The 15,669-nt window shown below is 39.0% G+C and overlaps 1 protein-coding gene across 1 annotated transcript in view; it reads right to left on the reverse strand.

Moving 5' to 3' along the window:
* The window catches only part of zgc:154054 (Alpha-1,3-mannosyl-glycoprotein 4-beta-N-acetylglucosaminyltransferase B-like), a 61,143-nt gene continuing 45,474 nt past the window's right edge, over positions 1-15,669 (reverse strand). Inside the window, exons 13-15 of the mRNA XM_033973611.2 lie at positions 12,053-12,122; positions 2,325-2,437; positions 1-68 (exon numbers count right to left, since the gene is read on the reverse strand). Coding sequence (XP_033829502.1) covers positions 51-68; positions 2,325-2,437; positions 12,053-12,122 — 201 coding nt within the window. The 3' untranslated portion in view covers positions 1-50. The remainder of the gene's footprint in view (positions 69-2,324; positions 2,438-12,052; positions 12,123-15,669) is intronic.

The raw sequence follows: 15,669 nt of genomic DNA on the forward strand, positions 1-15,669 counted from the left end.
ATCTTTGTGCTTCTTCATGATCTGTAGACTCCTTCATGTTGAGATAAACGTCAAACTTGAATGAAAATCTGAAACGCAAAAGAATGAATAATTAGGAGACTACAATATAGAGATGTAGGCCTAGTTCAGATTTAATAGGACTGATTTATAGGTCTGCCAGTGTAAGACAGCCCCTCAATGGTCAAGTCCCGAGTCGTTAAAATAAGTGTTGCATCTGAGTTTAATTTGGGCCATTATCATCTAAAATGGAGTCCAAGTCCAGCCCATTTAGAGTGCATATGCCACACATGCCTCTAATTATGACCTGCGTTGGTGGGAAAGTTACTATATAGTATATTTATCAAAATACAAAAATGCAGAAGGTTTACCTGATCAGCCAGTCCCTTCTACATTCTGATCAAATCCAGCAGGGTCCAGAACAGCAAAATAGAGGGTCCTAACTTGAGACAGTCCAACCACAGCTACTAATTTGTATCAAATTTTTCCTCAAATGCAGAAGATGTCTCCTCTCAAATAAGTAAAAATCTGCACTGTTTCACAGTCCTGTATTCAAGATGTTATTGCTCTGATCTACCCCAGTTTACACTACCACCAGTATATGCCAACTGCTATGTACTGACTTCACTGTCCAATTTTATTTTCTTAATCGTTGACAGACGTAGGATGCGTCTGTCCAGCTATCCATATGTGGTTTTGACAACATGCAAGTGCTTTGTTGCGATGACATTTATGGTGACGTACCATAAAAAGATAATAACTAGTATTGAAAAACAAAGTAAATTAATCTGTCACATAACTAGGACAAATTTTTTACTAAATGTACCAAATCCATTTTAGAACTGGTATTATAGCACATAGTAATATTACCGTTCCTGGAGTGACTTGTTTAGAATTGTTGCACACACAGCCTGGTAGTGATATAAAAGTTCTATCCCATTCATTTTAATAGGACAACTCAATAAAAGCATTCATTTTGGTGTATGTAGACAGCGTAGACCATTTGCGCTGTCTGTTACATTTGCCAACACGTAATTCTAGCCAATATCAGATTTCCAACTTCAGTTTCTAAAGTTAACTAATGTTTGCAGGATTTGTAATTGATGAAATAAAGCTGATATTTTACTGTCAAACCGTTGTGGTCCATGGTATTTTTGGTGAAATTTGGAGGTTAACGCTAACTTCACAATTGAAAATGCATTGGAGCTAACATATGGAAGGCACCAGCTAATGCAATACAGGTGTTCTGTTTACAAAACCATTATAGTATCATCATCGGGTGTGAAGTTTTAGTACTGAGATAGTTTAAGTATGGTGCCAGTATTCAGACGCACTTTAAGCAAATCTTAAACAGACAAAAGTGAGGTAGAGTTTATGCACAATGTAGAGGAGGGTATTTGAGCTGAGAAGCTCAAAGGTCCCGAGGTGCAGCTCTTCAGCACTGAGCTCAATGTAAATATGAGATAAGGTAACATTGGCTTCCACTCATGTTTATTATATTGGCACCGGTAATCACATTTGTCAGAGCCTAACCAGCCAAAGCTACATGTTTTTTTGTTTTGTTTTTGTTTGTTTTGTTTTTTTCTGTATCTCTATTAGTATATTCTTACTTACCTGTGTCTAGATGGCCCTTATTGACAGGTGGTGCCAAGATTATTTGGTTAATTGATAACTGTGATTATTCAGCTCATAACTGAATCTGAATTTTGTGTGTGTGAAATTTAGTAGGCACATAAAGTAATGTCAATTCTGTTACTCTAAAAAGTATATAAATATAAGGTTAAAGGTAAAGTATGCAACTTTCTTGAGGTAGCACTTCACCTGCATGATCCCATACATCGGAACATTCCACATGAAGATGGATTTGTTTTATGCATACTGTGAGAGATTATAGCAACAAGCCAGAGTAGGTCCTCCGCCTGGCCAAACAACAGTCAGCTTTGTGGAGATGAAGCCTGCTTAGAGTAAGGATGTGTATTTTTGGGATTTTTTGCTTAAATGTTACATAGTGTGGCCCTACAGGTGCACTATGAGACAAGCAGATGGCACTACCAGCCCAAGTAAGAAGTAATTAATTAAATGCAAGATAGATCAGTTTAATGCCATACATGAAGACAAGCAGGTGACATAAAAGAACGCCAGCTGGGAATGTGGCTTTTTATAACACACTACCTTAACTTTATCTTTCAGAAAGTTGGTCACTAACTAGAGGATTTTTTTTATCTACTAGACCCATTTTGGGGATTCTGCAGCACTATAACTGATAGTACTCCTTTCAATATGAATTTATGCATTGTAGTGCATTCTGATATGTTAGACTAGTTTACCTCTCTGAGCACCACCCAGAAGTTGGAGTCCTTCTTAACCACCAGGCGGAGCGCTGTGATGGGCTGCAGGGAGATGTCCACGCTGCCCTCTGCTTGGCCTCTTTCAAACATGCCTGCAACACACACTTTTACATCTCAGAGCACTTCTTCCTCATTTAATAAGAGTCTTATCTGGTTTAAAAAGGTACCGCAATCACAACCAAACTTGGGTTGCCAGTCTCTTAACATGCAGATATGACACAAGTTTTCTCATTCTCAGTATATGGACAGACCATTATTCAGAATTCCAGAATTTACTCACTGAGCTGCAGAGGCTGCACTAACACTTATTCGTGATTGCAGGTGCTGGGATTTAGGTAGTAACAATTCAGATCAGAGAGAGTCCTTTTAGATTTAAACCAACTGTATTTCAGCATTGAAACTGACAACCCAAATGAGAGACTAGTGTGAGGTTCATTCTGCTTTCTGATTGGATTATCATCTTGAGAAATTAAACACAAAATTATTACATAAACAACCTGGCTATCATGTCCACTGTTTCGAATTAAGAATAAATCATATATTAATAAATTATATAATATGTCAGATCACCCATGTTCCCAAATACTGGGCCAATTCTGAGACAGCAATTCAATCGTGTTATTGTTGATTCTAATCTGAGTCAAACAACTCGAGACACTGGTTCTCAGTGTTTTGTTTGACAAGCAGATAAAAGAAGATGAGGAAACTGACAGAAATGTAGCTATCATTGGGTCAACTTCCATCAGAGTTTCAGTGGTCCTAACCATGTCTGGAACAGTGGAAATGGTTAAACGTTGGAGCCTAGTTATAAGGTCCTAATAAAATAAATAAAAATAAAACATGGCATGTTAATACAACAGACTTTTTACTTCAGAAACCTGCATCAAAATATCAATTCAAGTTCATTTATATAACACATTCAAAACAACTTTAGCTAACCAAATTGCTTCACATAAAAGTGACCAAAAATATATATATATATATATATATATACAGATAACAGGATACATAAGGAAAGTACAATAAAACACCAAGATGCCTGTCTAGCTAGTTTTAAATGCCAGGGAGAATCTAGTCTTAAACTGCATTAAATAGTGAGAGGATCTGACAGGCAGAGGGTGCTGTTCCATAGCCTGGGCGCTTCCACAGAAAAGGCTGTCACCTCTGGTCTTGCCCCTGACTTTGGGCACAGCAGCAGGAGCTGGTCAGTTGAGCTCAGGGTTCTGGGTAGAGTATAGAGCTGCAGTAACCCTCAAATAAAGAGGGCAGAAATTTAAACACAATCAAGAACATTTTGAACTTCATCTGATATGAAATGGGGAACCAGTGCATACTGCACGGCACTGGCATGGGACTTTATGACAGAGCAAGAGAGTTTACTTCCTGCTTCTGAAGAGTGCAGATGCAAACCTTGCTTGGTCCTGCTGCTTCCTTCTTTACTTTTCTTTTTAATCATTTTACTTCTTCCAGTGCTGGGAGACTTGTTTAGTTATGATTTTCTTTTAAGTAAAGCAAAACTTTTGAACCATTTTTACATTTTGTAACAAACATATCCGGGGGAAGAAACAGAAGGAATTCTTTCTGTGAATGCTGTTGGAACTATCAACAACAAATTAATGAGCTACAAGCACGGATGTTTGTTTTAGAATCAGAAAAAAAAAGACTTCACCAGACACTTCCAGTGGTAAGAAGCCCACAGTTAATTTCAGAGAAGATGGTGACAAAACTGCTACTTTCAACTTAAACTTGAGTGACGGTGTCTTTTCCAAAACTTTGTAAAGACAAGAATACCAAGCCAATGCAACAAGTGATAAAAGACAATGTTAATATAGTTACATCATGCAAAATACAGCTTACAAACTGACTTTTACCACTGTCTCAGACTGATGACTGTTGACGTTAACATACAAACAGAGAATGGATTTTTGTCACAAAACAAAAGTAATGAAGTTGGCAAAAGAGTGCAGGCAGACATGCGTTCTATGCCAAATGTCAATGTCAGAGATACACTGCTGTTAGGAGAAGGTGCTATCAGAGATGTGAGCCACAGAGGAATCCAAACTTGCTCGTATCCCAGTCACACTGTTTCTGAGATTTCAAATCTCCTCCCAAAAGTTTTGTCAACATACCGAGGAGTTAAACCACTGATTGTGCACATGGGTGCAGTCTGACACCAGAATGGAACAGACTGAAATCTTGAAAAAGAATTTCACTGACTTATTGGAGGAGCTTGATAAAATGGAGGTTAAGACATTCATCAGTGGACCTCTTCCTAGTATAGAAAGAAGGAAAATGAACAAATTTACAAGGCTGTTTCAGCTGAACACATGGCTATTCAATGCATGTGTAGCCAGAGGACTGCACTACATTGAGAACATTGATCTATTCTGGAAACGGGAGGACCTGTTCAAGGGAAATGGCCCACACCTGAGCAGAGGTGGAGTGAGAGTGCTGACAGATAACCTCTTCCACGCTCTGAGGCACCGGCCTGGACAGGGTCCTGGGCCAGTGAGAGAAAAGAGGGGGAGTGAGGGATTCAGCATCACCACCACCTCCCCCAGAGAACAAGTCAGCAGCACCACCACCTTCCCAAGTCAAGGATCCATCTTCAGTGTCACTTCCCCCAGAGCCCTCGTCACAGGCCTTGAACTTGTCTGTGACAGCCCCAACAGAGGGTTCAGTTCCAGCACCACACCAATCACCTCCCCTTGCCTCACAGCAAGAAGGTTTGGTTCGATCCCCGGGTCGCCCAGGCCTTTCTGTGTGGAGTTTTGCATGTTTCTCCCCGTGTCTGGATGGGTTTCCTCCGGGTACTCCGGTTTCCCCCATCAACCAAAACATGAATGTCCTTCGAGACAACTGTTGTTGTGATTTTGGGCATTACAAAAATAAAATTAATTGAATTGAATAAAGATAATATCATGCTGAGGCCCTGTGATGGATCTATATCTACAGTTGACAGTTAGGCTGTCCAATCAGAGACATTCCCTGTAAGATAACATCCAGCCCTACTGAAACTAATCTGAAACATGTTGTGCTCAATGTCAGATCTTTTTGTAACAAGTCATTTTTAATTAATCATTAATTAATTAATGATTTACTTTATGTTTTTAACCTAAACATGGCTCGACAAAAACACAGGTAATGCAATTCTAGTTGAATCAACTCCACCAAACTTGAAATTTGAATCTGAAACACAAGTAAACAAAAAGGGTGGAGGTGTGTGTGCATTTTTAGAGATAATTTGGTCACTCACAGGTTGTCATTTGTAGTGTTTTCATCTTTTGGGAATGTTTCCTTTAAAACTGAGCTAAAACAATCACCCTCCATACTCTTAGTCATATACAATCCTCCTCAAAGTTTTATTGATGATTTTACTCAAATGTTTTCAGTCGTATGCACTGACTTTGATGGTTTAGTCATTACAGGTGATTTTAATGTACATGTGGATAATGCGTTTGACAGAAACGCTAAAGAGCTCAGTTCTGTCCTTGAAACCTTTGGTCTCACTCAGGGAGCCCACCCACAACAGAGGACACACTCTGGATCTGCTCATCACAAAAGGAGTAAATATTTCAAATGTTAGTGTGGTGGATGTTGCTCTTTCTGATCATTTCTGTGTCTTTTTTGACTTGTCTGTTATGCCCAAACCAGCGGCTGGTCCTGCAGTTGTTCGAAGGAGACACATAAATGATAAAACAGGTGAACTGTTCATGGAAATTATACAGTTTGAAAATGCTTTTGTTCTAATGTTGATGATTTGTTGAACTCTGTAACTTCGAGTGTTTTGAATGTTCTGGACAACATTGCCCTGATAAAGGCCAAAATGGTTAAAGATAAGCAGAAAGCGCCATGGAGGAACAATGACTCGGTCAGGGCACAGAAAAGGGTTTGCTGGAGGGCCGAGCAGGAATGGCGCAAGTCAAAGTTCCAGGTTCATTATGAGATTTACAGAGAAAGGACGCACATGTACAACCACACTTTATGTAGAACAAGGGATATTTTTCTGTATTTTATAGGAAGTTTCAGTAACAACAAAAAGTGAACTGCAACAGGTATACGTGTCTGTTTGCAACAGTAAACAGATTAACGAACCCTCTAGCTCCACTGCCGTTAGAACTAATTTCCACATCTAAGTGCAATGAGTTTGCAGTATTCTTTAATGACAAGGTTCAGGGCATTAAAAATGCCATCACTCCACGATGCAAGTAACAACCCAGCACCCACCTAGACACTTAGAACTGACTTAGTTTGCACCTGTAACTGAAAAAGAGATCGTCACCAGTCCAGTCATCTACATGCTGCCTCGATGTGTTACCCACTAGATTTCTAAAATCTGTGCTCAACAGTTTACTGTCACCACTCTCTTGCATAGTTAATATGTCTCTTCTTCTGGAACATTCCCAAGAGCTTTGAAAACTGTGGTTATCAAGCCTCTCCTGAAGAAGAGCAGTCTTGATGCCACAATATTGAACAACCGACTAATCTCAAATCTGCCTTTTTTAGGCAAAGTCTTTGAAAAAGTTGTTTACCAACAGTTTATTAACTTTCTCCAAATTAACAACTCCTATGATGCTTTCCGGTTAAGTTTTAGACCCCACCACAGCACTGAGACTGCTCTTATCAAGGTGGCAAATGACATCCGCCTGAACACTGACGCAGGCTATATCTCAGTCTTGATCCTGGTAGATCTGAATGCTGCTTTTGACACTGTCGCTCATGGAATCCTCTTACAGAGACTAGAGGACTGGGTGGGCATCTCTGGTACGGCACTAAAATGGTTCAAGTCATATCTAGAAAACAGGGAGTACTCTGTTGAAATTGGTTTAAGATAAAATGTCGCTGACCTGTGGGGTGCCCCAGGGGTCAATCCTGGGACCCCTGTTGTTCAATCTCGACATGCTGCCGTTACGCCAGATAATACACAGCAATTATGTGTCCTGCCACAACTATACAGATGACACAATGAACACAAAGAAAGCAAAAGAAAAAAGAAAATTACCAAAACATATTTCTGGATGCCGTCTTTGACTTTAGCATTAGCTTGTCATTGTGTTGTTTGTATATCTGTCTGCATTAAGTCACTCTTGTGATTTTTGTATTCATTATGGAATTGATAACTACGCCTTTTGCATTTTCATTTCATTATCTTCCACCTAAAGATGCTAAACGGTGAGTTAGCTATAGCTTGTAGCTCACAAGGCTAATCGCTTGTTTACATGCACGCAGGCTGGTCACAGAGGTGGATTGGGTGGTGTTTGGTGTTTAAAACTAGTTTTATTGTGTAACGTTATGTTCAGGAACCAATCCCGTTATCACAGGCTACGTGGAAAACATTCAGTGCATTTTCAGTGGAGGAGATGGTAACGCTACAAGTAGCTACACAAATGTTTGTTTTGTTTTATGTTTGTTTTATCCCTCTGTTTTGATGTATCTACCTAAATATAATGGATAACGAACACTTCTAATTTTAATAATAATAATAATGGCTTACACTCTCAAAGCGCTACACTATAGTCATTATTCATTCATTTCCACACTTGGTGATGGTAAGGTACTATTGTAGCCACAGCTGCCCTGGGGCAGACTGACGGAAGCGAGACCACCTATCATTCGAGCACTTTCATACTAGGCAATGTGGGTGAAGTGTCTTGCCTAAGCACACAATGACAGAACTACTACTAACTGACTACTAAAGGACTATTACTTCTTGATTATATATTACACAATTACCATGTCATTTTTGTTTAGGGGACTTCCGGTGCACACCAGCCATGTCTGCTACAACGGGCTGGCACATAGAAATACCGTAAATTTCGGATTATAAGCCGCTACTTTTTTTCCACGCTTTGAACCCTGCGGTTTATACAGCAGTGCGGCTTATTTATGGATTTTTTACTGGATAACGGCCCCTGGGTTTTATTTTCACGGACAAGCCTTCTACACGTGGCAGATAAATATGGCAAAAACAACTTAAGTGCATTAAAAAATACAACTCACCAAACCGCTGCATCAGAGGGAGCCCTGCGCTGATTATGTGATTATGTCTACTCTGCTCCGCAGTTTCTTTAAAAAAAAAAACAAAAAAAAACTACAAAAAAACTCTAAAGGCGTATCGTTTAATCCCAGGTGCTTATTCTCCATGTGCCAAAGCAGTTTTGAAGGTTTCATTGCCTTATTTGCTTTTCCCGTATGTTACATAGAGCGGACTGTGCGTGAGAGTCACCTGTAGCGACAAACCCAGATTTTAAGTAGGCATTGTCTGTTAAATTTATCTTTCTTTTTCTTGGAGGTCGTAGTCTCCTCTTCTGGCTCCTCAGTTGTCCTTTTCCCCTTTGTTAAAAGCTCCCCAAAGACTTTTGTTTTGGCTCATTTTCACTCGCTTGTGGCTCTACTTTTGTGCGTCGTGTCTGATGTGTTATACGTGATACGTCATCGCAGAGACAAGAGCGGATAATAAACTTGCTACAACATCAAATAGATTTCTGTGGCGATTTCCAGCAGGATTTTCATGATACATCTACGGACGAGCTTATTAGTGTGTCATTAGGGACGGGCAAAAGTTGCTCCTGACCCCTGTGCGCACAGCGTCTGAAAATCAGGGCTCTTTACGCAGGACTGTGAGCTGTGCCTGTGAGACGTGAGCGGTGTTTGTTTTTAACATTGTTCCGCGAGTGTGACGCTTATTTTGAGCAACGAAAAATAAGAAAATATAATTTTATTTTAAGATTATAATAATCTTCCAATTTAAACTACAACAAAAAAAGAGCTAACACAAATAAAATACACTTCAGCCACGCAGAACCGCAGTGTAAGGCTGAAAGAGGCGCATACGGCTCCGGAGCTGCGGGTTGCCGACCCCTGAAATAGAGCCACTGCACGTAAGCTCGACATCAATGAATCCAACTTGGTCAATGTAAAAGACGACAAAAGTTTTCAGAGGAAATAAAAGCAGATTTTCCGTTTTGGTGCAGTTTTATTTTCTAAACCTGCAGATGTGTTCATCCCGTGTTGATGTCGTGTTGGTTCCAATTTTCAGGCACAGTTTAAAAAAAAGCGTGTCAGTGCACCGTCTTTCTGTGTAAATATCTCATGTTACAATATGAAAACCTGCGGCTTTTATTCAGGTGCGGCTTATATATGTACAAAATTGATTTTCTCTTCAAATTTAGCTGGTGCGGCTTTTATTCAGGTGCGCTCTGTAGTCCGAAATTTACGGTAATAACAACGTGCTCAACAGGGACACAGCTCTCTATCAAAACCCTGCAGCCTCATTTTAGGAGTATGTAAACATTCATAGTATGTGCAGATACTATAAAGTTATAAAGTACTATTTCTTATGTGGATTTGGAGTATAGACCCAGGGCTGAAAGAACTGTAAGGCTAATACCAGTTTTTTTTACATAGGAATTCAGACAACCCCACAGTGCGCAGATGTTGGTACGTCCACTGCTGACTTTGTGTATGTATGTATGTACGTACGTACGTACAGACAGACAGACAGACAGACACAATTTTGACCCCTGTATGATAAAAAAAAATGTGTTATACATTTGTACTGTGAAAGAAACACGGTGTCCTGCAGAGCAGAGAACAACTCCACAACTCCATGACAAGACAGAGATCAGTAAAACTAACAATAACACAGTAGGTCCTATGGTTTAATGTTAGCGGTTTAGCTCTTTTGTCCTTTGTGAGGCATGTATGTGATGTTTTGTGCTGCTTGACCTGGATATGCTCATACAGACGTTGTTCAAATAGCTCATTGTGCGTGGTGCTGTGTGTTGTATCTGCTGCATCCTGACTCAGAGTCACTCACCCTTTCATGGTTTAGTAGTCCATTATTTGAACTGGTTATGGCCTGTAATAGCCGATGATTGAAGCAGACTTTAGTGATCTTAGCAATCTGTAGTCTGATGGTCATGCGGGTTTTGATTTTCACTATGAGAGTTAATGTGTCTAAATGTGTTTCCACATTCCAAAAGGCATTTAAATCAAAATCCACCTGAAGAGAATTAACGGTTCTAAATGTGATATTTGTGTTTCCACCTTGTGTTACCTATGCAAATCTTCCAAATGTGAATTAACAACAAGGTGATGAATACACAACTATCGTTTTGTTTTTGGAAGGAGTTTTCATATTCTAGACCAGGGGTGCCAAACTCATTTTCACTGAGGGCCACATCAGCAAAATGGTTGCCATCAAGGGACAGATGTAACTGTAAGTCAGTATAAATGTCACTAAATGTAACCAAATGTCATTTAAAATAAATGTAACTACTTTTTTAACTTGTCAAATAACTGTTTCTGTATTTATTACTTATTTTATTACTTATTCAAGTTGCAAATATTGTATGTCTGTGTAACTGTGTATCCCCTGATAAACTGACATTTTTAAAAGTGTGTACCTGGTCAGGGCACATCTGCTCACAGACCTTCAGCACTGCTTCAGAAACAGCCTTTTAATTATTGGACAATTTGTTGTTTTTCGTAAAGATCAACTTTTGCATACTTAGCTCCGTGTTTGGTGTCAAAATGCCAATGTAGATTGTACTCTTTCACAACTGACCCCGCCTCATAACAGAAAAAAACATATAGGTTTTTCTCCTTGAAGCACAAACTTGTCTTCACCTTCACCTTTCTTGAAACTGCCTTCCATGCCTAGTTTTCCTCTTCCTGAAAATGTTGGGATTATTATTTGCAAATATTTTTAAATTCCACTTGTTGGGAAAATCTTATTAGTTTATGGTCAATGCACACAATAAAGCAACAGACTTATTTTAAAATGCCTATATTTTTATGCCTTTTAATTTGCCTTATCGTGGGCCACATAAAATGACATGGCGGGCACACATTGGGTCCCTGGGCCTTGAGTTTGACACACGTACTATAGACTTTTGGGAAAAAAAAAAAAAAAAAAAGTAATATTAAGAGTTCAAAGACATTTACAATGCAGTTGTTTTAAGTCCAAAAAGCACATTTAAAATCAAGTTTTGGCGATTTACAATACAGTTTCAGAAACAGATTTTAAATTAAATTACAGATCTTGTGGTCATTAGATACCATATAGCTGATTAGCCCTGTGCAAGCTTTCAAAATCTATATAAAAAAAAAGCCAATGGGAAAAAAAATAATGTGAAATTTACTTCCAGAACCAGGGAGTGGGCGGTCACTGTTAAGCTTGATCATAAAGAGCTTTTATTGTCCAAGAATTAGGAAGTGCGATGTTAGCATGCTAATTGTTGTTAGCATTACTGTAATAGGCTCTTAAAGTTGTGAAATGCACTTATGAATTAATCGCAGCAAATAGTTAAGATGCTCAGATTGCATAGGATAAGTGAGTGAAAATTTACAAATGTAGAATATGATCACTTCTATTTGTTGTTTTGAATTCTGTATGTAACAAAAATCTGACTTTTAACAATATTATCTGTCCCTCATCTGTATTAAATATCTCAGAAAGTGGAGATGTCATCTGAAACCCAGCAATAACAATGAATGTAGATATGAAAGTGCAATGAGTAAAACACAACGGTTTCAATTATTTAGGTAATGTAAAGCCCACCTTATGACATAACACAATGTCCCGTAAGGTGTCTAAAACCGGCCCATTCTTCAAACGGTTTCTGGTATTTCCCAGGGACAGGAATGAGTAATGAATGCTGCAAAGAAAATATTATATAAAGTTGAAAATGAGTTTTATTTACCTACTACAACAAAGCCATCACTGGAGGATGAGTTTCCCGATGTCTGTTTTGACTTAATTATTAATGACACCTAAAAAAAAAAAAAAACAAAACAAAACACAAATTAATTAATGAAATAATTAAATAATTAACTGAAGTAAAGTAATGTTGAACTATACAAAAAATAAACTGTGTATATGGTGTTTCAATAGCACTGTCTATTGTTCCTAGTTCCTTTTTTGGTCATTTTAGTACAAACTAGGTAAATAAGCAGCTTTCTGGTCAAAAACTTACAAACACCTGTCTGAAGTGTGGGTCTGTTAGACCAGGGGTGTCCTGATGTGGCCTTTTCATTGAAGGCCACATCAGCAAAATGGTTGCCATCAAGGGCCAGATGTTACTGTAAGTCAGTATAAATGTCACTAAATGTAACCAAATGAAGCACAAACTTGTCTTCACCTTCACCTTTCTTGAAACTGCCTTCCATGCCTACAATTTTCCTCTTCCTGAACATTTTTTGATCGTTATTTGCAAATATTTCTCAGTTCCACTTGTTGGGAAAATCTCATTAGTTTATGGTCAGTGCACACATTAAAGCAGCAGAGACTTATTTTAAAATGACAGTCATGCCTTTTAATTTACCTTTACCACATAAAATGATGTGGCCCATGACGTGTGTTAGACAAATCATTCTGTTCCTCCACTGTGTCCAGAGTCTGCCCTCCTCAAGTCATCAGGTCAAATTCAGAATAAATGTTTTAAATTCTGAAACATGCATCAGAATTTAATATTCAAAATCTGATGTAACAAATTATCTTCCGTACATCTAGGTCTAGCATAGAAAACCCACTCTGACACAGGGAGACTATGCAGCTCTACACGCTTAAACTAGACATTGTAGTTTAAGGTCATTGTCTAGGGTGGTGTTTCTCAAACTGGTACAGTTATCTATTATGTTCTTAACTTAGAGTAATATTTTGTGTATTACAGATATTTCAAAGTTCAGGGCTGAAACTTCAGTGCAGCCACACCTCAAGCTTTCCCTTAAGACACTGCAGGGTGGCCGAATGAGGAGCTTTAATGGCAACTGATACTAAAAACATCAGTGACTTGAATATGCAATCAGTCAATCTTTTCAGTCACCTTTTACTATGTACTTAGGCATTTTAGTTTACCAGACCACTCAGAGTGAACATTCACATTTAGTACAGGGTTTAAAAACTAGAAAAAATGTACACAGATGGGGGCTTTGCTGCTCAGAACATCATAATGATGCAATACTAGCATGGAGGAAGTTTCAGCTAGCTGAAAAATTAAACAAAGAGCAGAATAAAGCTATTGAAGAGAAAAGACAAAATACAAAAACATTTGCAGAGATGATCCTGCACATTGCCTCCCAAAATATTGGTCTAAAAGGCCACCAGGAATCTATGGACCTTCAAAGGAATGACAATTTCTTGGGCCTGCTTGAGATCATTGCCAAACATGATCCCAATACTATTAAAATAGCCCAGCTATCCAAAATGTGATCTTATCATGCTTCGCAGAAATGGTGTGAACTTCAATAATAAAAGAGGCAAAACAAAGTAATACTTTTAGCATTCATGTTGACGAAACAAAAGACTTAAAAAGATAGAACAAGTTCCTGTTGTTTTATGCTATTACTATAATGGTCTGATTCATGTTTTTTGCAGTTTCAGGAGGCATAGAAACTCAATCCTGAGGACTTAACATGCTAGATCATTATTCTTCTTAGATATGATCTCGAGTAAAAGAGCAATCTGGTAGGTCAGGCATATGATGGGGCTGCTATCATGAGTGGCAGGTATAGTGGGGTGCAGGGCAAAGGTAAATATGCTTTTTTATGTTCACTGAAATTCACATTGCCTTAATCTAGTACTTATAGACACAGTTAAGGGAATACCAGAGGCAGAGTGCTTGTTTTCTTTGTTACAAAAACTATGTTTTTATGTCAGGTTCAATGATGCAACAGAAAGATTAGAAGAGAAGAGGTCCACCATCACTGACACACATTGGGCCTGAGTACTCTGTGGGACAGGCTGCCAGCAGTTCTAAGAGGAGTTGACAGAGGACAGTGGGGACAGGTCAGTGGAGGCTAGAGGACTTTTACCCCAGACTAATGTGGAATTTAATACCTTTTGTTGCATTCAAGAAACTAAATTGCTCCAATCTTCTTCCATTGATTTGAGAAAAGCTGTGGATTTGGTCAAAACACAGCTCTTGAAAGTTACAAGAGTGAACAGACGTTTGATGACATTTGAAAAGGTGTCTTAGATGTTGATGAAAAATGCAGTGTCTACACAACCTGCTCTAACACGGAAAAGAAAACTAAGCTCTAAGCTAAAGGAACATTATGTATTGTCTACAGTGGGCAATCAATCAACAGACAATAGTAAAAACTATTTCAGAACAGGGGTGTTCTACCAGGTTTTGGACAAGATGTTAAGTGAATTAAGAAATTGATTTTCAAAGCACATAATGCTGGGAGTACACCCAAACAGCAAAACATTTGGTGACAAAGATCACCTGTTTGCTTTTGCCAAACTATATGGCTGTGACTTGTAAGATCTAGTTCATGAGGTACACCACATTAAAAAAAAGTGAAGACGACCATCTAGCCTGACTGCATTTACTGCGTCACATAACGGAAGTCTTTCATGTATCCTGTATCCATGTACTGTGCAAAATTCCACTATTACTACCTGTCAGTACAGCAGCCTGTGAACACAGAATTTCTTCCTGGAAGCTAATAAAAACACACTTCAGAACCACAATGACAGAAGATGGCAGAGTAATCTTGGAGTTTTAAACATTGAATGTAAAAGCGGAAGAGTTGTATGTAAAAATGGAAGAGTTTGTTGATATTTTTGCTAAACATCATAGAAACTGCAGAATAGAGTTGCTGTGCTCATTGTGGATAAGCTCATATCAGAACAAGTCACTTTATTTTTGTTGTGTTCTAAATACTGTGATGTACTTCCACTGTTGCTCGTTCCATGGAATTATATATGGCATACTTTGTTCTTTATTCTCATGGAAAGATATGCAAATAGACTGGATACATTTTGGCGACTTAAAATTCTTTTTTGTTTAATTGATACTACTCAGACTATTTGATTTGGTAATTGACAATTGAGGTATTTTATTTAATTATATCACTGTGCAGTGAATATAATAACCACAACAATAACTTTTTCACATGAGTATTGTACAGTGTTTCTGCCTCTATTTTTACTCCATCCATCCATTTTCTTATCTTATCCGGGGCTGGGTCACGGGGGCAGCAGTCTAAGCAGGGACTCCCAGACTTCCCTCACCCCGGACACGTCCACCAGCTTCTCCGGCATTCCCAGGCCAGCCGAGAGACATAGTCCCTCCAGCGTGTCCTGGGTCTTCCCCGGGGCCTCCTCCCGGTGGGACACGCCCAGAACACCTCCCTAGGGAGGCGTCCAGGAGGCATCCTAAGCAGATGCCCGAGCCACCTCAACTGGTTCCTCTCGACGTGTAGGAGCAGCGGTTCTACTCCGAGCTCCTCCTGTGTGACCGAGCTCCTCACCCTATCCCTAAGGGTGCGCCCGGCCACTCTGCGGAGGAAGCCCATTTCAGCCGCTTGTATC

Source organism: Periophthalmus magnuspinnatus, chromosome 10, assembly GCF_009829125.3.
Source record: "Periophthalmus magnuspinnatus isolate fPerMag1 chromosome 10, fPerMag1.2.pri, whole genome shotgun sequence".
Taxonomy (NCBI): Eukaryota; Metazoa; Chordata; class Actinopteri; order Gobiiformes; family Gobiidae; genus Periophthalmus; species Periophthalmus magnuspinnatus.